We start from the raw sequence: 19,990 nt of genomic DNA, 5'->3' as shown, positions 1-19,990 counted from the left end.
CCTGGGTATTCACCTCTTTTTGACCCTGCACCGCCCCCAAATGGCTGCCCCCACAAAATGCAGGGCCACAGACACTTCGCGGCTTCTAGCCTGAGACGACATGGTTTCCATCACCTATGGTACAGATTCAGTGTGCCCTCCTTCCCCTCCAGACATAGGAGACACCCTCTACACTTGGGATTGATCAACCCCAACCGAGCATAAAGCACTTCCTTCCCGGGGACACAGACCTGTCTGTTGTCGTGTCCTCTGAACCCATATGTCTGGGTGACAGATTGACACGCACTTCTGGGAAGGAACAGGACTTTTAGGCTAGCCTGGGTGCGGGGGTGGGATCCGGCTGGGGACCTCTGAAACAGTGGGACCGCCTTGCCCAGCCCCGCCCCACGACTGGACGCTCGGCTGCCCCGCCCCACTGCCCACTGGCCCTTCCGCTTCACTCAGCGGCGCCAGGGAGCAGGACGGGCACCGGGGCCATGGAGAGGACAACGGGCAAAGAGCTGGCCCTGGTAAGAGGAAGCTGGGGATCCTCGGACCCCACGTCCCTAGTGTACTCCCAGATTCAGAAACTCCAGGCGACCGCCCCTCGTTTTCTAATCTTTCTGCAAAATGGATGTGCCTTGGAGTCCCCATTTGGGGATTCAGAGTTCCTGACCCCGTGAAGCGGCTAGTTTGGGGGATGGGGACGACGGGGGGGGGGTCTGAGGAATTTCAGGAGGAGGCGACAGAAAGATTCTTTGTGACACTGGACTCTGGGATATCCCCAAATGATACTCCATCCACTAAAGACCTGGGAGAAGGGTACCCGTGGCGAAGAGGGACCCACCTGGGATTCCACCCCGAGTCTCACATACTCTGTTCGGGAAAGTGGGCCAAACATAAAGGCAGGGGGCTGAGGCCGGGGGGACTTCCCTGAGCCCGCCTCCACATCCAGGCGCCGCTGCAGGACTGGGGCGAGGAGACCGAGGATGGTGCCGTGTACAGCGTCTCCCTGCGGCGGCAGCGCAGCCAGCGCTCGACCCCAGAGAGGCCTGGAGACGGCCAGGTGAGGAAGGGACTGAGGCGACAAGTGAGGGCGGACTCAGCTCAGGGGCCTGGGAGTTGGGAGGAGAGGGGAAAGCGGGAGAGCTGCGGGTGAGCCTCTCTAGAACGACCGGGCCAGGAGGAAGGGCGGAGCTAAGAGGCGACCAGGTGAGTGGAAAGGGCCTGGGGGCGGCCAGGTGACTTGGTTTGAATCCAGGAAACGGGGTGGGGCCAGGTAATAGGGCTCCCCCCCAAAGGCGAAACTGACCGGCAGGGTGCAGGAAAGCAGAACGAAGGAGCAGCCAGGTGGTGATGGGTGGGACTCAGGCTTGGCCAGTGAAGCTTGGCTGCAAAGCTGACTGAAGCGTGCGGTGACCGGGTGAGGAGGGCACAGAGGGAAGTGCTAGAGGAGTGGGGTGTCCTGCGGGGTTGATGTGAACATTGGATGATTGGTATATATTTAGGGAGTCTCCGAGATTCAGAAAAGGACACGGTCAAACCCCCCCCCCCAATGTGCCAGAGACAGGTATAATTGGAAACAAGGTGCTTGGAACGCTCCTCACCTTATTTCATTCACTGCCCCACTCCCCCGCAGACCCCCATTCCGGCTACAGACACCTTCCTTCATTACCGAACCAGCAAGGTGCGGGCGCTGAGGGCCGCCCGACTGGAGCGGCTGGTGCATGAGTTGGTGTCCGGAGACCGCGAGCAGGATCCTGGCTTCGTGCCTGCTTTCCTGGCCACCCACAGGGCCTTTGTGCCCACAGCCCGCGTTTTGGGCTTTCTGCTACCCCCGCCACCGCCGCCACCACCACCTCCTGCTGGGTCAGTCATTTTCAGGAGACCTGCATGTCCCTATACCCAGAACCCCATCTACCTGCACACACACATACACCTCAAATTTAGAACCCAGGTCCTAAAGCTCTATAGCTCTGTTCCCATCTGATAGAGGCTTTCTTCCCAGGGTAGACAGCAAGAGGACAGAGGGACAGGATCTGAACTTTAGCAAGAACCTGAGGTTGGTTTCCATTCCCGACCACACCCTCGACCCAAGGGAACGTGGGGGAGGGGATCTCAAGGTCAGGTTCTGACGGCTGCAAGGTTGGAAATGTCTAGATCCTTGGACTCAATTTTGAGTCACATACTCTTCTGTTCAGGGCTGTAGTTTCGGTGCTGGGTTCTTGGCTGCGAAATCATCCTCAGGACTTCCGGGATCCCCCTGACCATCAGAACCTAGGCAATGTCCGAATCTTTTTGGGCTGGGCAGCCCCAGGAGGGGCAGAAGCCAGGGAAGCAGAAAAACTTCTAGAAGATTTCTTGAAGGAGGCTAAGGGAGAGCAGACAGAGGAGGACAAGCGACTGGCTTGGTCAGGTAAGGAACGGTCAATGCAGGTGATGTTCCCAGGGACTATTACCTACCCAGCTCCAAATGACAGACCCTGAATACATTTTATTTATTTATTTTGGTGCTTGGGAATAAACTCAGACTTTTGTGCAAACGTTATACCCCTGAGCCACACACCTGCCCCCCCCAGGCTCTTGGACAAACTCTCTTCCCTCCCCTCCCCTCCTTCCCTCCCTCCCTCCCTTCCTTCCTTCCTTCCTTCCTTCCTTCCTTCCTTCCTTCCTTCCTTCCTTCCTTCCTTCCTTCCTTCCTTCCTTCCTTCCTTCCTTCCTGTGGTCTATGCATGTGTTCATGTGTGTGGGTGCACATGCACATGTGTGCACATAAATGTGGAAGGCAGAGACAATACTAGCTGTCTTCCTCTATAGCTGTCTCTTACGATGGGAGGCAAGGTTTCTTCTTGACCCTGGAACTCACCCATTTGGCTGGACTTCCTGGCCACTGAGCCCCAAGGGCCTCTTGCTTTCCCAGGGTTTGGCTTGCAGTCAACTGCTCATGGGTGCTGGGGCTCTGAACTCGGGTCCTCACACTTGCATGGGCAATCATGGAACCACTGAGCTAGTTCTCTGGCCCCCTGAGCAAGGTCTTTAATTTTAAACGCAATAACCTTATTTTCCCCACCTGATCACACATTTAGCAGTTGCCTAGTGTCCTCTTGCATGCAGAGATCCTCTGTCCTCTGATTTGGGATGTCACTTAGTGGCTCAGTGCTTGCCCAGCCTAGAACAGTAACCTGGGTTCAAATCCCAGGACTACTGTTATGTGGCTTCTGTTAGGTCTCTTCCCCTCTCTGAGACCAGCTCCCTTAAGTGGGAGTGATCATGAATCTGCCTCGTGGAGTCTTCCACTTAACAAATGTTGAACCACTAGCTCTGGCCTCAAAACGGTGGGCTTGGGTTCCCACCCTTCTGGGAAGGACAGCTAACAAAATCAGTAGGCAGTAAGGGCTGGCCAAGTGTCTTGGCATTTCGTTTAATTTGTGTTTATTGTTATGGTGTGTGTGACACGGGCATGTGGATTCTTGCAAGCCAGAGAAGGCATGGCTCCTTAGAATCTCTTCTCTCCTACCTTTCTATGGTTCCGTGGTTTTAATGACTGGCCCATCTGACCAATCATATTATGGGTAAGTGTTTTTCTTTTTCAAGACAGGCCCTCATGTAGCCCAGACTGGCCTCAATATGTAGCCAAAGATAACCTTGAACTTCTGACCTTCCTGCCTTCATACCCCAGTGCTGGGATTACAAGCACCACCACACCTGGTATTAACTTTTGCTACTATTGTAGCTTTTGTTATTCCTTTGTTTTTAAATGATTTGTTTCTACTTCATGTGTTGGAGGGGCTTTCCTGCTTCAAGTGCACCCTGTGCTTGTAGTGCCAGCCAGTGGGGGGCAGAAGAAGACATCCAATCCCCTGGAACTAGAGTTACACACAGTTGTAGCCATTATTTTGTTCTATTTATTTACTTATTTTTTTCTCAATAATATATTTTTTATTCACTTTACATCCTGATTACAGCCTCTCCCTTCTCTTCTCTTAGTCCTGCCCTTACAAATCCCCCCCCCCACTACCCTTTCCCCTTCTCCTTAGAGGAGAAGCCCCTCCTTGGGTACCATCCTACCCCAGGACATCTAGTCCCAGCAGGACTAAGCAAAAAAGTCCAGGTAGGGGAAAGGGATCCAATGGCAGGCAGCAGAGTCAGAGACAGCCCCGGCTCCAATTGTTAGGGGACCGAATGAAGACCAAGCTACAAATGTGTAGGAGCCTAGGTCCAGCTTGTTTTATTTTTTGCTATGTCTTGCTATGGACCTCATACTGACCATATCTCTAAGTAGTAGAGGATGACCTTGAACAGATTCATGGTTTATGCAGTACAAGGGAACTCTGGGCCTCCTCCCTGCTAGGCAAATACTCTACCCACTGGGCTGTATCCCCACTCACAGTGTATCCCCACTCACAGTGTATCCCCAGCTCACAGTGTATCCCCACTCACAGTGTATCCCCACTCAGTGTATCCCCACTCACAGTGTATTCCCAGCTCACAGTGTATCCCCACTCACAGTGTATCCCCAGCTCACAGTGTATCCCCACTCACAGTGTATCCCCAGCTCACAGTGTATCCCCACTCNTATCCCCACTCACAGTGTATCCCCAGCTCACAGTGTATCCCCACTCACAGTGTATCCCCAGCTCACAGTGTATCCCCACTCACAGTGTATCCCCATGCACAGTGTATCCCCAGCTCACAGTGTATCCCCACTCACAGTGTATCCCCTCACAGTGTTGGAATTCATGCTGGGAACCTAGTATTTTGTTTGTTTCCAGTTTTTTGTTTGTTTGTTTGTTTTTCTTTTCTTTTTAAAAAAGATTTATTTATTTATTTATTATATGTAAGTACACTGTAGCTATCTTCAGACACTCTAGAAGAGGGAGTCAGATGGATGGTTGTGAACCACCATGTGGTTGTTGGGATTTGAACTCCAGACCTTCGGAAGAGCGGTCGGGTGCTCTTACCCACTGAGCCATCTCACCAGCCCTGTTTTTGTTTTTCAAGAGAGGTTTTCCCTGTATAGCTCTGGCTGTCCTGGAACTTGCTCTGTTAGACCAAGCTAGCCTCAGATTCACAGATCGCCTGCTTCTGTCTCCTGAGTGCTGGGATTAAAGGCATGTGCCACCACCCACCCAGCTGTTCACTGTTTTGTTTTTTCTTTTTAATATTTATCTATTTATTCATTTATGATGCTGGGGATGGAACCTAGCCCAAATTTCCCGAATCTAACTTTTTAGATATCTACCAGGTATAATGGAGTATATTGCCAACATGTCATATTAACACCATACTACAGGTACTAAGGTACCCCACACACTAAAACAAAAGAATCTGATTGTAAACTAGAGGCTAGTCTGTTCTACACAGTGAGTTCCAGACTCCGCCCCCACCCTGGGCTACAAGATGAGACCCTGTCTGAAAATAAACAAAGTTGAGGATAGAGAAAACCATTTACAAACCCCACTCCAGAGCCGGACGTGGTGGCGTACGCCTTTAATCCCAGCACCCGGGAGGCAGAGGCAGGCGGATTTCTGAGTTCGAGGCCAGCCTGGTCTACAGAGCGAGTTCCAGGACAGCCAGGGCTACACAGAGAAACCCTCTCTCAAAAAACCAAAAACCAAGCCAAACAAACCCCTCTCCAGTATTATTGAAATGTCACTTCGGGGGCTGGTGAGAGAGCGCAACAGACAAGGGGAGTGCTGAAGATCTGACAGTCTGGGTTTGATCTCTGGTGCACAGAATGAAAGGAGAGGACCGACCCCTGAAATTTGCATACACACAACAACTGAGTGTAGTTTTACTCATTCAGGTATTCGTTTATTTACATTTTATTTACGGGGGTCGGGAGGGGGGCACTCGATTGCCTGAGTATGCCAATAAGCCATCTCAACAAACCTAAGTAAAGTTTTAGGGGTTTTTTGGGGGGTGGGGGGGAATGTTTTTGTTTGGTTTTGTGCTTTGTTTTGAGACAGCGTCTCTCTGGGCTCTGGCTGGCCTGGAGCTTGATATGTAGAGCAAACTGGAGTTGAACTCCTAGAGAGCTGCCTGCCTCTGCTTCCTGAGTGCTGGGATTAAAGTTTTCTGCACATCATTCATGATTGATTCCTGGCTTCTGTGCATCCTGTAAGCTCTGGAGCAAAGGCTCTGATTGGCTTTGTCCCCAGAAGTAGGGACAACCCGGCTTAGCTAGCTGAATGGTTTTACAGTCATCCCCCCCCCCCATGTTGATCTCATTCTGATCTGAATCTGTGTAGCTAAATCCTCACTGTTTAATCCTTTAATCCCTGAGCCCAAGTGGCCCAAGTGGCTGGAGCTCTGCCCTGCAGTCCAGCCACTTAGCTACACCTACTGACAAAGTCTTTTTCTCTCCTTAATTGATTACCAAGATGTTTCCTTCTCCTGTCATCGTTTTAGAATGTTTTGTTTGTTTGTTTGTTTGGTTGGTTGGTTGGTTTTTTGAGACAGGGTTTCTCTCTGTAGCCCTGGCTGTCCTGGAACTCACTTTGTAGATCAGGCTAGCCTCAAACTCAGAAATCCACCTGCCTCTGCCTCCCAAGTGCTGTGATTATAGGCGTGCCCCACCACTGCCTGGCCTCTGGCTAGAATCTTTTATTTCATTTATTTGTTGTGTGGTGGTGGAGTGGGTGTGGGAATGGAAGTCAGTACTCTCCCTTCATCGTGTGGGTCTTGTCAAGACTTCCTGCCATGTGTCTTTACCAGGTAAGCCATGTCTCCAGCCCCTAAGAAGAACTTTTCTCTGCGAAGCTAAGGATTGAACCTTGGGCCTCACCCCGTGTTCTGCCATTGAGCCACATCTCCAGACAGACAAGGATTTGGGGTTCGGGTTGGTTTTGTGGGGTTTCTTTTGTTTGGTTGAAACAGTGTAGAACTGCGCATGCCTGAACTCACTGTGGGGTTTCTGCTGACCTCAGATTCCCAATTCTTGCTCCCCTAGGATAATAGGTGTTCTCCACAACATTTAGCTAGAAATGATGGCTATATTTTTATTTTTAAGATTTACTTTTAATTATATGTGTGTGGAGGGTAGTGTGCATGAGTTCAGGTGCCCACAGAGGCCAGAGGTAGGTATTCAAGTAGTTGTGAGCTGTCTGACTGGTGCTTGGGACTAAACTCCAGTCTTCTGGAGTGACAGTATATGCTTTTAACCTCTGTGCCATCTCTCCAGCCCTCTGTTTTTTTATTCCAATTTATTTTTTAACATTTATTCATTTATTTTCATGATGAGGCTCCCTCACCTCACAGTGTGTGTGTGTGTGTGTGTGTGTGTGTGTGTGTGTGTGTGTGTGTAGGTCAGAAGACAGCTCTCAGGATTTTTTTTTCCTCCCATTCTATGGAACAGATTCAGGTATTCAACTTTGGCAGCAATCTCCTTTAACCACTGAGCCTCACCACCCCACCCCAGCCCACCATGAGACAGGTTCTCACTCTATCGCTTAGGCTAGCCTGAAATTCACTGTGTAGCTGATGCTGGCTTCAAACTCATGGCAATCCTTCTGCCAAATGTCCTCCCCACCAATGCTGCCATCAAATCAAAGGCACGGAAGGGGGACATTATAGACTAAAGAAAACTTAAGAACATGGCTAGGTGTCATGGCTTATTCTTGTAATCCTAGCTGAGGATGGACAGCCTAGAATTCAAACCCAACCCAGGTGTAGAAAACCCTTTCTCTCTCTCTCTCTCTCTCTCTCTCTCTCTCTCTCTCTCTCTCTCTCTCTCTCCCTTCTCCCCCCCCCCACCCGATTTATTTTATGTGGCTGTCTTCAGACACACCAGAAGAGGGCATCCGATCCCATTACATACAGATGGTCGGGAGCCACCATGTGGTTGCTGGGAATAGAACTCAGGTCCCCTGGAAGAGCAGCCAGTGCTTTTAACCACTGAGCCATCTCTCCAGCTTGAAATCCCTTTCTCAAAGCAAAACCAAACCGCAAACACCAGCCAGCATGGGCTGTTGAGACAGCTCCTCAGGCGAAAGCACTTGCTGTCAAACCTGATCACTTAAGTTAGAGTCTTGAGACCCACAGGATGGTAAGAGAACCAACTCCCATTGCCCTCTGACCTCCAGAGACAAACCATGGCACTCGGAGACCCAAAAGCACACATACAATTAAATATATAAATAGACACTTCTAAAACCCACTCAGGGTGTTCACACAATGCCTAGAGTCACACAGGCTAGACTCCGGTGGAGGAGTGGCGTGGTGAGGTAGCTCAGGGTCAGGCATACTGGACAAGCTCCACACAGCCACATGCCCTGGGCCATATTTAAGAGTTTTTTTTCCTTCTGTGTATGTGTGTATGGGTGTGTGGGGGTGTCGTTTTGTTTTGAGACAATGCTTCACTTTGTAGCCCTAATGAACCTAGAGTTCACATGAAGCACACTTGCCTCTGCCTCCCACAGCTGGATCAAAGGCTGACTGACCTCAGCACACCTGGCCAAATTTGGAAGGTTTTGTTTTTTTCTTTTCTTCCTTCTGTATTTTCTTTCTCTCCATTGACTTTGTATATGTGTGTGGGTGCTTTGCCCGAGTATGTGTGAGCGCATCGCATGTGTGCATGATGCCCACAGAGACCAGAAGGGAGCACTGGATTCCCTGAGACTGGGGCATAGACGATGGGTTGGCTGCCATGTGGGTGCTGGGAATCCAACCCTGGCCTTTGGAAGAGCAGGAGATGCTCTGAACTGCGGAATCATCCTTTTTAGCTCCAAAGTGAGTTTTAAACAATTGTATCTATTTCTCAGGCCCTCCTAGGACTGCCCAGACGCCAGGATCGGAGTTTGCGGAGGACTGTGTGGAAGAGGAAGGCCCCAGTTCAGAAGGCCCAGAGCTCCTGGACTTCAGCGTGGATGACGTGGCAGAGCAGCTGACCCTTATGGATGTGGTGAGGAACCCCGTCAGTGGCAGGGTGGAAGGGCAGCGGGAGGCCTGGACGATGAGCAATCATCTCACCCTCATTCTCCCTACCCAGGAGCTCTTCTTGCGCGTGCGGTCCTGCGAATGCCTGGGTTCCATGTGGTCTCAGCGCGATCGGCCAGGAGCTGCAGGCATCTCTCCCACAGTGCGTGCCACCGTGGCCCAGTTCAATACGGTGACCGGCTGCGTGCTGGGCTCAGTGCTCGCTGCGCCCGGCCTGGCGGCCTCGCAGAGGGCACAGCGCATCGAAAAATGGATTCGCATCGCCCAGGTATGCATCGGGGAGAAGGGGCTCAGCCTTGGGTGAGACTAGGAGAGTAACCTGGCCTTGTAGGACACAGGGTTGGAGAAGCTGAGGATCGGAGACTGGAAGTGGGTGTAGTGAAAGACTAGGATTGCAGTGGGGAGTGGAGAAAGAAGGGAATAGGGGTAGATGGAAGAAGCCAGGTTCAGCTGAGAGGTCGGGGGTCGGGGGTCAGAGGCTCCTGAAAGGCAAGGGAAACATCTCAGTTTACGTGTTTAGTTACTTGACACATGAGACCTGGAATCTGACCTGGTATCAGAAAATCCAACCACAAGCTGGGTAAAGGGGCACATACCTGTAATCACAGCATACATACCTGTAATCACAGCATACATACCTGTAATCACAGCACTTGGGTGGTGGAGGCAGGAAGATGGAGAGTTAGAGATCAGCCTTGGCTGTGTAACCAGACCTTGTCTTTAAAACCAAAACAAGCCACAAAGTCACTGTAACAAAGGAGCTGTGACTGGGAGATGACAGCAATGGAGTGTGGCTGCTGAACAGAGCTCCCCTCTCACTCCTAGCGGTGCAGGGAACTACGAAATTTCTCTTCATTGCGAGCGATCCTGTCCGCCCTGCAATCTAACCCCATCTACAGACTCAAGCGCAGCTGGGGTGCTGTGAGCCGGTGAGTCGGGTGCCATGGCAGTATGCGGTATCCCAGGTGTCCCCGCCCCCATCCCCATCCCCATCCCCACCCCCGCTGAGCCTGACCGCGCCCCTCTCACCCCCACAGGGAACTGCTGTCTGTTTTCAGGAAACTGTCGCAGATTTTTTCTGATGAGGATAACCATCTCAGCAGCCGAGCGATTCTTTCCCAGGTACTAGGAACCCCAAGTTCAAGGGATTCATGTTTGTAACCACAACACTTGGGAGGCTGAGACTGGAGGATCACTGTGAATTCAAGGTCAGCCTAGTCTACACAGCAAGTTGCAGGCTAGCCAGGGCGATATAAGAAGACCAGTGTGGAACTATGTGAGACAGTCTCAAATATCCCAAGAGGATGGAGATGGGGAGAGGGCTCAGTCGGTAAAAGCTGGGAGACGTGGAATCCCAGCAGCCAGCGCGGGAGGCATACACAGATGGACTCGGGCTCACATGATAGGAAATCTAGCCCAAAGCATCAAGCTTCAGCTTAAGCGAGGGACCCTAGCTCAAAAATACAAAGATCAATGTAGGAAATGCTTGGTATTTATTATTTATTTATTATCTATGTATTTATTTAATGTGTATGGCTGTTTGCCTCCATGTATGTATGTGTGTGTATCATGTACATTCATGGTACCTACAGAGATCAAAGGAGGGCATCAGATCCCCTAGAACTGGAGTTATAGTCATAAATGCTAGAAATCAAACCCAGGTCACCTTCAAGAACAACAAATGCTCTTAACCACTGGGCCATCTCTCTAGCCCCAGGATACTTGATGTTGACCTCTGGCCTAATGCACGAGCACGAACACACACACAAAGGGCTGGGAATGTGTCTTAATCACAGGTGTGAAGCCGGTGGTGTAGCCTCTAATCCCTGCATTTGGGGGGTGGAGGATCAGTTGTTCAAGGATGGGTTTGGTTACATAGTGAGTTCATGGGATCTTGCCTCAAGACAAAACAAAATTTTTTTGAAAAGCAGGGCCTGGTGGCACATTAATCTTAGCACTTGGGAGGCTGAGGCAGGTGGATCTCTGTGAGTTCAAGACCAGCTTGGTCCACCTAGCAAGCTCCAGGCTAGCCATGGCTTAGGAGACTCGGAGCCAGGCTACGGGAAGTATCCTTCCTTCGGTGGTCTTGTTCACAGCGGCCCAGTTCTCCTCTTTCTGGTTTGTTCTCTCTACTCACATTCATTCTTCATTCAGTGAAAAGCAAGACGCTCTGAGGGAATGATTCCCTGCAGCTACAGTTATGGCCGGGCGAGGGAGGGAACCACACTTGGGGAATTACCTTGGTAAGTAGGGTTTTGAATGTGGGCCAGTATGTCCAACTTACTGTAGCAGGTGTCAGGTGTGATCAGAATCAGGAGTTCGTCCTCAGTATGAATTCTGTGCAGATGAACATGGAGCTGGATTTCTGGCTCTGGAATATTCTGTATCCCTCAAGATAGACGTGTGCTTTGCCCACTCGCCTCCTGCATCTCTCCCTTCAAGAAGCCCCCCGCCCATCATTTTCACAGTCCCCTTGTGTACCCAGTGCCCCTTGTGTCTGCTTTCCCTGTCATGAGTTATCTTGGCTCTCCCATCTCTCCCTCACTAATGGTCAGACAGTTTGTCACCCTTGGCCAGTCAGCACTCAAAACAGCGCATGACAGCACAGTAGGTATTCAGTAAACACCAAGTGGGGCTGGAGCCGGGGCTCAGTTGGCAGAGGCTTACATCACATGAGGAAGCCCTGGGCTCCATCTCCAGCACTGTATACAGTGGGTGACGTTGGAGCCCAGCGGTGGTGATGCATGCTTTTAACCCCAGCACTTGAGAGGCAGAGGCAGGCGGATCTCTGAGTTCCAGGCAACAAAGACCAAGTTGCAGGACAGCCAGGGCTACAGAGAAACCCTGTCTTGGACAAATAAATAGGACAAAACCAAACCAAAAAAATGGGTGAGGCTGTCCACACCTGTCGCCATAGCACTCAGGAGGCAGAGGCAGGAAGGTCAAGAGTTCAAAGTCACTCTGTGCTACAAAGAGACTTTGAGGTCAGCTTGGGCTACATGAGACCCTGTCTCAAAAACAAAACAAAAATGGGGGGAGGGAGGAAGAGTCTTGTTAGTGGATAGAAAGGAAATACCTAGGTAGCTCTCCTCTGTAAACATAGCACTCAGGAACAGAGGCAGGACAACCCCACCTTGGCAACCAGACTAGGTTACAGTGAGACCTTGTCATAAAACAAGATTAGGGGAAAACAAACTCAAAACAGAAATCTGGGGAGCCAGAGAGATGATCAGCGAGCGGTCAAGAACACTTTCAGCCTTTGAGGGGACCCCAGTTTGTTTCCAGTGTTCACAACCACCTGTGACTAAGCACCTGGGGATCTGGTGCCCTCTTCTGGCCCCTTGAGGTACTGCATTCACACCTCCACCACCGCCTCCACAGCCCCCACCCAAAGAACCCCCAAACAAAACAAAACCTTCGAATGAAAGTGTATCTCAGGTGAGGGGCCTCCAAGGGACAGAAAGCTAAGCCCCTGTGTGCCAGCCATTATTTCTAACCTACCAAGAGCCAAGCACACCTAGGGGACCAAGCACACCCAGGGGACTCCAATCCAGATGGGGGCAGAACAGACCTTGCTGTGTGAACAGTATACAGAAGTGAGCTCAGATCCTGCCAGAGATCCCCAGTCCGCAGTTCTAAGTAGACTGGGGACAAACATTTTCTTCCCGCCCACTCTGGTCTCGCCCTGACTTCCGGCTTTAACTGTCCATAGGATAACTCCACGCCCGTTTGGCATTAACAACCTATTTGTGATGTCCTTTTGTTTTAAGACAGGGTCTCCTGTAGGGTAAGGATGACTTTGAGCACCTGGCCTCCCTGCCTCTGTGTGGAGTGCCAGGATGACAGGAATGCACTGCGTGGGATGGGACCCAGCCCCCCCCCCCCCCCCCCAGCCCCAGCCCTGGCTTGTGACTTTAAGAACAAGCAGTACACTTACTTGTGTATGTGTGTGGAAGGATGCTCATACCACAATCTGCTTCTGGAAGTCAGATTGGTTCTCTCAGGGTGGGTCCTGGAGGAGATCCCACCCAGGTTGCCAGCCTTGGCAGCAGGCCCTCCTCCTCACCGAGCCAGCTCAGCTGCCTCCATATGTGCCTCTGTGAGAAGTGTCAAAGGGGGCCTCAGACTCATGTAGTCTTTTTCTTCCTCTCAGGAGGAGACCACCGAGGGACCCCAGGATGATGACTGCCCCTCAGGAAGTCTGCCATCAGTAAGCAGCGTGGTTCATGATGGGGAATCGGGCAGAAGGGAGACTCTGGGGGAGTGGCGTGGGGTCCGTGATGCCCAGGAGTAACTGAAGCTTTGGGGGTTGCAGAAACTGCCCCCAGGTCCTGTCCCCTACCTTGGCACCTTCCTCACAGACTTGGTTATGCTGGATACAGCCTTACCGGATATGTTGAAGGTTTGACCTCTCACCCTTGCCTCTTGACCCCAGCTCTCCAGACATCCTTGATCTAGCTTGAACTCATACTTCCCTCCATCCCCACATACCGTAGAGACTTGTGCCACCCTAGCTCTTGAGCTTGGCTTTTGACCCTTGACCCTTGACCCTTGACCCTGGATGCTATAGCTCAAGCCAGCTTTGCCCCCTCAGGGAAACCTCATCAACTTTGAAAAGAGGAGGAAGGTAAGAGGGAGGGTGTTGGGGATGGGTGAGACGCCCAAGGGTGGGAGGCAGGCTGGGCAGGATCTCAGTAGATACCCCTCCAGGAGTGGGAGATCCTGGCCCGAATCCAGCAGCTACAGCAGCGCTGCCGGCGCTACAGCCTGAGCCCCTGCCCGCCAATCCTGGCTGCCCTTCGAGCTCAGCGCCAGCTCAGCGAGGAGCAGAGGTGACCACGGAACCAAGTCCACATCACTCATTCTACCCACCCTGCCTTCCCTTCCAGAAACATTCCTGGCCCCATCTTGAAGGACGCTCCACCCCGGGACTTTTCTTTTCTCCTGCCTGAAGGCCGTCACCCTCCTCCAGCCCTAACCCTGACCTGGCCTTCACTCTGGTTTTGGCCCTTACTCTTCAATTCACCACTCAGCTTGAATGTTCCGACTGTTCTGATCTTGTTAACCAAATCTGCGGCCTTGATCCCTGAATCCTAGTCTGAGGAGCTGATGTTAGCTTTAACGCTCTCTCGCCATCCAACTCAGCCCGTTGCTTCCACTCACTGTCCGGTTGATCCCCTGAATTACCTGACCCTGAACTTTAGAGCTGTCCCAGTTCTGCTCTGGAATCTCTGCTTTATTTAATCACTTACAGTGACACACACATGCCGGGTGTGTGCTATACCCCTAAGCCATAGCCACAGCCCTTCACCGGGGGACTCTGGGCAGGGGCTGTACCCCTAAGCCACAGCCACAGCTCCTCACTAGAGGACTCCAGCCAAGCACTCTATGTATGAGCCACACCCCTGACTAATCTCACCTGTGAATGCTTTGCACCCCACTAACCAGTTCATCTCACCTGTAATGCACCCTGATACCCCAGTGATTCCCATTTCTATCCTGACCTTGACCTAGGGCTCTAACCCCTCTCCCCTCTTCACCCCAGAAGTGATTCACATCTCATTCTAACCATTTACCTCTTCTGCTTCCTGAACCTCTCTAGCTACCGTGTCTCCCGTGTTATTGAGCCACCAGCTGCCTCCTGTCCCAGCTCCCCTCGTATCCGGCGACGCATCAGCCTCACAAAGCGTCTGAGTGCGTGAGTGTCGGGATGTATACGGGAAGCCATGTAGGTAGAGACTGGGGCTATCCACTCCTGGAGGTAAGACACCCCTTGTCCTTACCCTAGGAAGCTGGCCAGGGAGAAGAACTCCTCTCCTGGCGGGAGTCCCGGGGAGCCGTCCTCACCTACCTCCAGGTGAGTGTCTAGGGCAGAGGGGACTAGAGACACCAGGACAGCAGACAGGCAGATCCTCTCAGTCTGAATCTGTGTTTTTACCAGTGTGTCCCCAGGCTCACCTCCACCCAGCCCTAGAAACCGAGAGCCCCCTCCTCCGGGCAGTCCTCCAGCCTCCCCAGGGCCTCAGAGCCCTGGCACCAAGGTACCAAGACAATCTGTGATTGTGTTAAGGACTGGGGCACCCAAAGCTCAGAGCGTGTGTGTGTGTGTGTGTGTGTGTGTGCATGCATGCATGCGTGTGGGGGGAGGCCTGTGTGTGTGCATGTGTGTGTGCGTGCATTTGTGCATGCGTGTGTGTGTTTGTGTGTGTGCGTGCATGCATGTATGTGTATGAGTATGTGTGGGCCTATGTGTGTGTGCACATGCACATGTGTGTGCGTGCATTTGTGCATGCGTTTGTGTGTATGTGTGCATGTGTGTGCGTGTGTGTGTGTGTATGTGTGTGTGTGTGTGTGTGTGTGTGTAGCACTGCAGGCATGTATCACAGAGACTGGCTGCTCTCTGTTGCTTTATCTGGGAGACTGGACATCTCTACCACCAGTGTGCAAGCACCTCCGTTCTGGCTTCTCCTTAATCTGACCTAGATTCCCACCTACCTGTAGGCCCATCAGGTGTGATCACTACAACTTTTTTTTCCCTAATGAGCAGTACTCCAGCTAAATGTGATACAGGCCTGTAATCCCACTAATTGGGAGATGGAGGTAAGAGGCTCAGGCTACATTATGGCTACATCCTTGGTTACATTATGAGTTTAAACTCTATGACATCGTGTCTCAGCAACAACAACACAAACAAACAAAAGATACTGGCATTGAATCTAGGACCTCATAAAGTACTGAGCTGTGCCCTAGGCCCTCACTGTCATGAGACTGGGTCACACGAAGTTGCCCAGGCTAGCCTTGAACTTGTGATCCTCTTTCCTGAGCTTCTCCAATAGCTGGGATGACAGTTCTGTGCCAGCAGCTCCAACTGTCACTTCCTCAAAGACATACGAGTCCCTAGACTTGCCTGCCTGCACACATGACAGGGAAATACTCCAAACATCCACAGGACAATGCATGAGGCCGCTCAACTGCTCTCTGATGGGGTGCTGTAGGGTTCCTACTGTGAGCACACCTGTGTATACACACTGTGTGCTCTCTGCTTAGGATCCTGCTGTGAACTTTGTTTTGTGTGTATATGGGTCCTGTGTCGATGTGTTTCTGTGACAGAGAACAGTAGCTTGTGTGTGATGGCATGACATGTACCCAGCCTGGTGCGTGTACCCTAACTGTGTGGTCCCCAGGCTCTCATGTGTGAGGACGCTGTGGGTGCTGTGTGTTCATCAGTTGATTGTATACAGTGGAGTGGGAGCCTCGTGCTTCTCATTACACACCTGTGCAAGGCTGCAGCCTCTGCCACCCCACACTGCCTACAGCTCTCCCTGACCATGGACCCACCAGGGCCCTGGCCCGTGGCCTTGACTCCGAGCAGCTCCCGAGTTTCCCTCCTCGGGCAGCAGACTTCAGAGGCCCGCGTCATCAGAGTCAGCATTCACAACAACCACGGGAACCTGTATCGGAGCATCCTGGTGAGGGCTGGGAAGGGACAGCCGTGTCCTTAGATCTGAGACCCATCACTTTAACACCTCTTCCTCTTTAATTTGTTTTAAAATTACATTTATGCAGTGTGTATGTGAGGTCAGATGACAACTTGCTGGAGGAGTCTGTTCTCTCCTCCCACCACGCGGGTACCAGGGACTGAACTCAGGTTGTCAGGCCTGGCACAGCCTCCTCCCACTGAGTGTCTCACAGGTCCTTTCTGGTTTTTCTCCAGCTTACTTGTCAGGACAAAGCCCCCAGTGTGGTACAAAGAGCCCTGGAGAAGCACAATGTACCCCAGCCCTGGGCCCGTGACTATCAGCTCTTCCAGGTCCTGCCTGGGGACAGAGGTAAGCAGAGGCAGCTTGCAACCTGAGCTGGGCTTGGGGCCATGGGGCTCTGGCAAAAGCAGCTGAAGAGAGGAAGGGTTATCTCGGCTCATGGTTCCGGAGCTACGGTCCATCCTGGCAGGACAGGGAGGCAGAGTCTCGAGGCCACTGTTCACTCTGCACCTGCAGCGGGAAGCGGAGGGAGCCGGATGCTCCGTGCCCCTGCTCATCGTGCTTTCTCCTTCAAAAAACTTTTTTATTCCTTTTTCTTTTTGCATTACATATATTTCATTTTTGAGTGAGGCCAAGTGGTGGTAGCACACACCTATAATCCCAGCACTTGGGAGGCAGAGGCAGGCCAATTGCTGAGTTCGAGGCCAGCCTGGTCTATAGTGTGAGTTCCAGGACAATCAGGGCTATACAGAGAAAAACTCTGTCTTGAAAGACAAACAAGGACTGGTGAGATGGCTCAGTGGTTAAGAGCGCCAACTGCCCTTCCAAAGGTCCTGAGTTCAAATCCCAGCAACCACATGGTGGCTCACAACCATCCATAATGAAATCTGATGCCCTCTTCTGGAGTGTCTGAAGACAGCTACAGTGTACTTACTACATATAGTAAATAAATAAATAAACCTTACAAAAAGAAAAAGAAAAAGAAAAACAAACAACAAAAACCCCACAAGCAAATAGCAAATGCCCTCACCTTTGAGTGGGGGACATCCATGCCACGGTGCGCATGTCAGGCAACTCGAGGGAGTTTATTCTCTCCTCATCTTCTTCTCCCATGTGGGTCCCAGGGATGAAATGTCCTTTGTCAGTCAGGAGGCAGGCACTTGGCCATCCCATGGGTCCAGACTGTGTCAGGTTTTTTTTGTTGTTGTTTTTTGTTTTGTTTTGTCTTGTTTTTCTTTTTGGCTTTTCTGTGCAGCTCTTACTGTCCTGGAACTCAGAGATCTGCCTGCCTCTGCCTCCTGAGTGCTGGGATTAAAGGCGTGAGTACCACCAGCTGGCTTCTTTTTTTTTTTTTTTTAATTGGTTTTTCGAGACAGGGTTTCTCTGTGTAGCTCTGGCTGTCCTGGAACTCACTCTGTAGACCAGGCTGGCCTCGAACTCAGAAATCCACCTGCCTCTGCCTCCCGAGTGCTGGGATTAAAGGCATGCGCCACCACGACCAGCTGGCTTCTTATTGTGTTAAGCAGTGTAGAACCTTAGCCCGTTGGGTAACACCACCATATTCAGGCAGGTCCTCTGCCTCAGTTATCTAATCCAGGTAATAGGCCCAAACTTGTCTCTGAGGTCATTCTAGTATTCAAGTTACAATCCTCACCAACCATCACTGCCCAGCTTGACCAGGTCTAGCAAGGCCACAGGTCAATTCAGGCAGAGCGCTGAAGTACCGTGAAGTCTGTAAAATGTCTGTGCCTTCACTCTGTGAGGTCAGGAGGTGGTTCTGGCTCAGGACGGTCTTTCCGGGGTTGTGAGGCAGTGATATTGGTCAGGGTCCGATGGGAAAAGATATAGAAAGTTTGTAGGCTTTGTTGTTGAGGCTCAGCCTGACACAGCAGGAGACTGAAGGGGATGAAGAGGGAATGAGTCTGTTTGAGGGCTCTGGAGTCACCTGAACTTGGACTGGGACAGGGCCAAATGATCCTGGATTCAGGAGTACAGAGTTGTCCAGGATTGGTCAGAAATTGGCAAGACGTGGTGCTTTGAAGCATGGTGTGGAGCGAGCTGCACACCAGCAAAGCATGCATGAGCCTGGCAGGGTGACAGGATGGCTCAGTGGTAAGAGCACACACTGTTTGAGCAGAGGACCCAGGTTTGGTTCCCAGCACCCATATCAGGCTCATGACCACCTGTAACTCTAGCGCCAGAGGGCCTGATCCCTCTGACCTCTGTGGGCATCTGCAGTTATATGCGTACTCAAACACACACAGTTAGAATAATAAAAATCTGAGCTGGAGAGATAGTTCAGTTGGTAAAAGCACTGGTTGTTCTTTCAGAGGACCCAGGTTTAATTCCCATTTATAACTTCAGGGATCATAATTCCAGAGGGTGAGAAGAACCCACGATGACACCCATGGCTCACATCCTGAACAGCAAGCACAGAGCAGAGAGTACTTACTTGAGATGGTGCATGGCTTTAAACTCTACAAAGCCTGCCCCAAGTGATGTACTTCTTCCAGCAGAGCCATACTCCCTAAGCCTCCCCCAGCAGTGCCCCCCACTGGGACCGAGGGACTCAATCCAAACCCACACCCCACACATGTGCGCAGCGTCCTTCTGGGTTGAGTGGGAAAGCCCTTACCTCCTCAGGCTAGAAGGGGAAGGCTGATGGAAGTCACCTGGAATAACTGTTGCAGCAGCCCGAGTTTGCCCGCAAAGTGGTTTGGGAGAGGTGAGGGTGTGGGAGAAGCCATTTGAATGGTAGAAAGTTGCTCAAGGACCTCCCAGAATTTGCAGGTCATCAATGTAGCCCCTGTTTCCATGCAGAGCTCCTGATTCCGGACAGTGCCAACGTCTTCTATGCTATGAGCCCAGCTGCCCCGGGTGACTTCTTGCTTCGTCGTCGGAAAGAGGGGACAGGACACACCCCCTCTGCCTCCCCAACCTGAGGTGGCACTTTCCTCATTCTGGGCCAGAGGCACAGCTGATAGCTTGGAACCTGGATTCTACTACTATCAAAGTGGGGCCTGTTTCCTGGAGAGCCTCCCCACCCATGGAAGCCACTTTGCTCTGTACCCCGGGGATCCCCAGCATTAGGCCATTGGACCCCATCTCTCTGACTCCATTATTCTAAATAATGCCCATTATTCTAAAACCATGGCTGTGTGAGGAGAGGGTAAAACTAGGAAAAATCAAGAGCCCATCGAGCTGGGAGCTTAGCTTAGGTTGGCGAGCACCTGCCTAGCAGACCCCAGACACTGGATGGTTTCTCAGCACTTCCAAAATAAAAGTCCTCACATCTTACATTCAGGACTTTGAGACCCAGCACTGAGCATAACCAACGTGGTGATGCACACCCATTATAATTTTGGGGGTATTATTAACCCAAAAGCTTGGGGGACGATCAGGACAATCATCTTTGGCTACATAGTGAGTGCAAGGCAAACCTGGGCTATATCATGAAACCCCATTCAAAAAAAGAAAACTCCTGTGGGCGTAGTGGCGCACACCTTTAATCCCAGCACTTGGGAGGCAGAGGCAGGTGGATTTCTGAGTTCGAGGTCAGCCTGGTCTACAGAGTGAGTTCCAGGACAGCCAGG

General features: G+C 51.5%; 1 protein-coding gene across 5 annotated transcripts; it reads left to right on the top strand.

Annotated features, from left to right (window-relative positions):
* Nucleotides 1–428: 428 nt before the first annotated feature.
* On the top strand, nucleotides 429–19,687 carry Rgl3 (ral guanine nucleotide dissociation stimulator like 3). 5 transcript variants are annotated; one of them, XM_021207540.1, is made up of 19 exons: nucleotides 429–509; nucleotides 935–1,045; nucleotides 1,619–1,848; nucleotides 1,988–2,041; nucleotides 2,181–2,395; nucleotides 8,742–8,881; nucleotides 8,969–9,184; nucleotides 9,742–9,845; nucleotides 9,954–10,038; nucleotides 13,070–13,126; nucleotides 13,232–13,318; nucleotides 13,511–13,543; nucleotides 13,627–13,748; nucleotides 14,519–14,614; nucleotides 14,705–14,773; nucleotides 14,858–14,957; nucleotides 16,233–16,385; nucleotides 16,631–16,745; nucleotides 19,218–19,687. In XM_021207540.1, exons 1-19 carry the CDS (start codon nucleotides 477–479, stop codon nucleotides 19,337–19,339), a joined length of 2,142 nt encoding a protein of 713 aa, XP_021063199.1. In that variant the 5' UTR covers nucleotides 429–476; the 3' UTR covers nucleotides 19,340–19,687. The 5 variants fall into 5 exon arrangements, with proteins under 5 accessions (XP_021063199.1, XP_029399659.1, XP_029399660.1 ...); XM_029543799.1 differs by lacking the exon at nucleotides 16,233–16,385 and having other exon boundaries at nucleotides 441–509; nucleotides 19,218–19,680; XM_029543800.1 differs by lacking the exon at nucleotides 16,233–16,385 and having other exon boundaries at nucleotides 441–509; nucleotides 14,709–14,773; nucleotides 19,218–19,303.
* The last annotated feature ends 303 nt before the right edge of the window (nucleotides 19,688–19,990 follow it).

Source organism: Mus pahari, chromosome 10 (assembly GCF_900095145.1).
Source record: "Mus pahari chromosome 10, PAHARI_EIJ_v1.1, whole genome shotgun sequence".
Taxonomy (NCBI): Eukaryota; Metazoa; Chordata; class Mammalia; order Rodentia; family Muridae; genus Mus; species Mus pahari.
Note: the sequence above shows the minus strand (reverse complement) of the source record. Positions and strands in the feature narration are given on the sequence as shown.

Bases quoted from the DNA above. Each gene is read 5' to 3' on its own strand.
- Rgl3 (XM_021207540.1), top strand. From the start codon at position 477: ATGGAGAGGACAACGGGCAAAGAGCTGGCCCTG. The intron at 2,042-2,180 runs GTTGGTTTCCAT...TCTTCTGTTCAG, and splicing joins AACTTTAGCAAGAACCTGAG to GGCTGTAGTTTCGGTGCTGG. The intron at 14,774-14,857 runs GTGAGTGTCTAG...TGTTTTTACCAG, and splicing joins CCGTCCTCACCTACCTCCAG to TGTGTCCCCAGGCTCACCTC.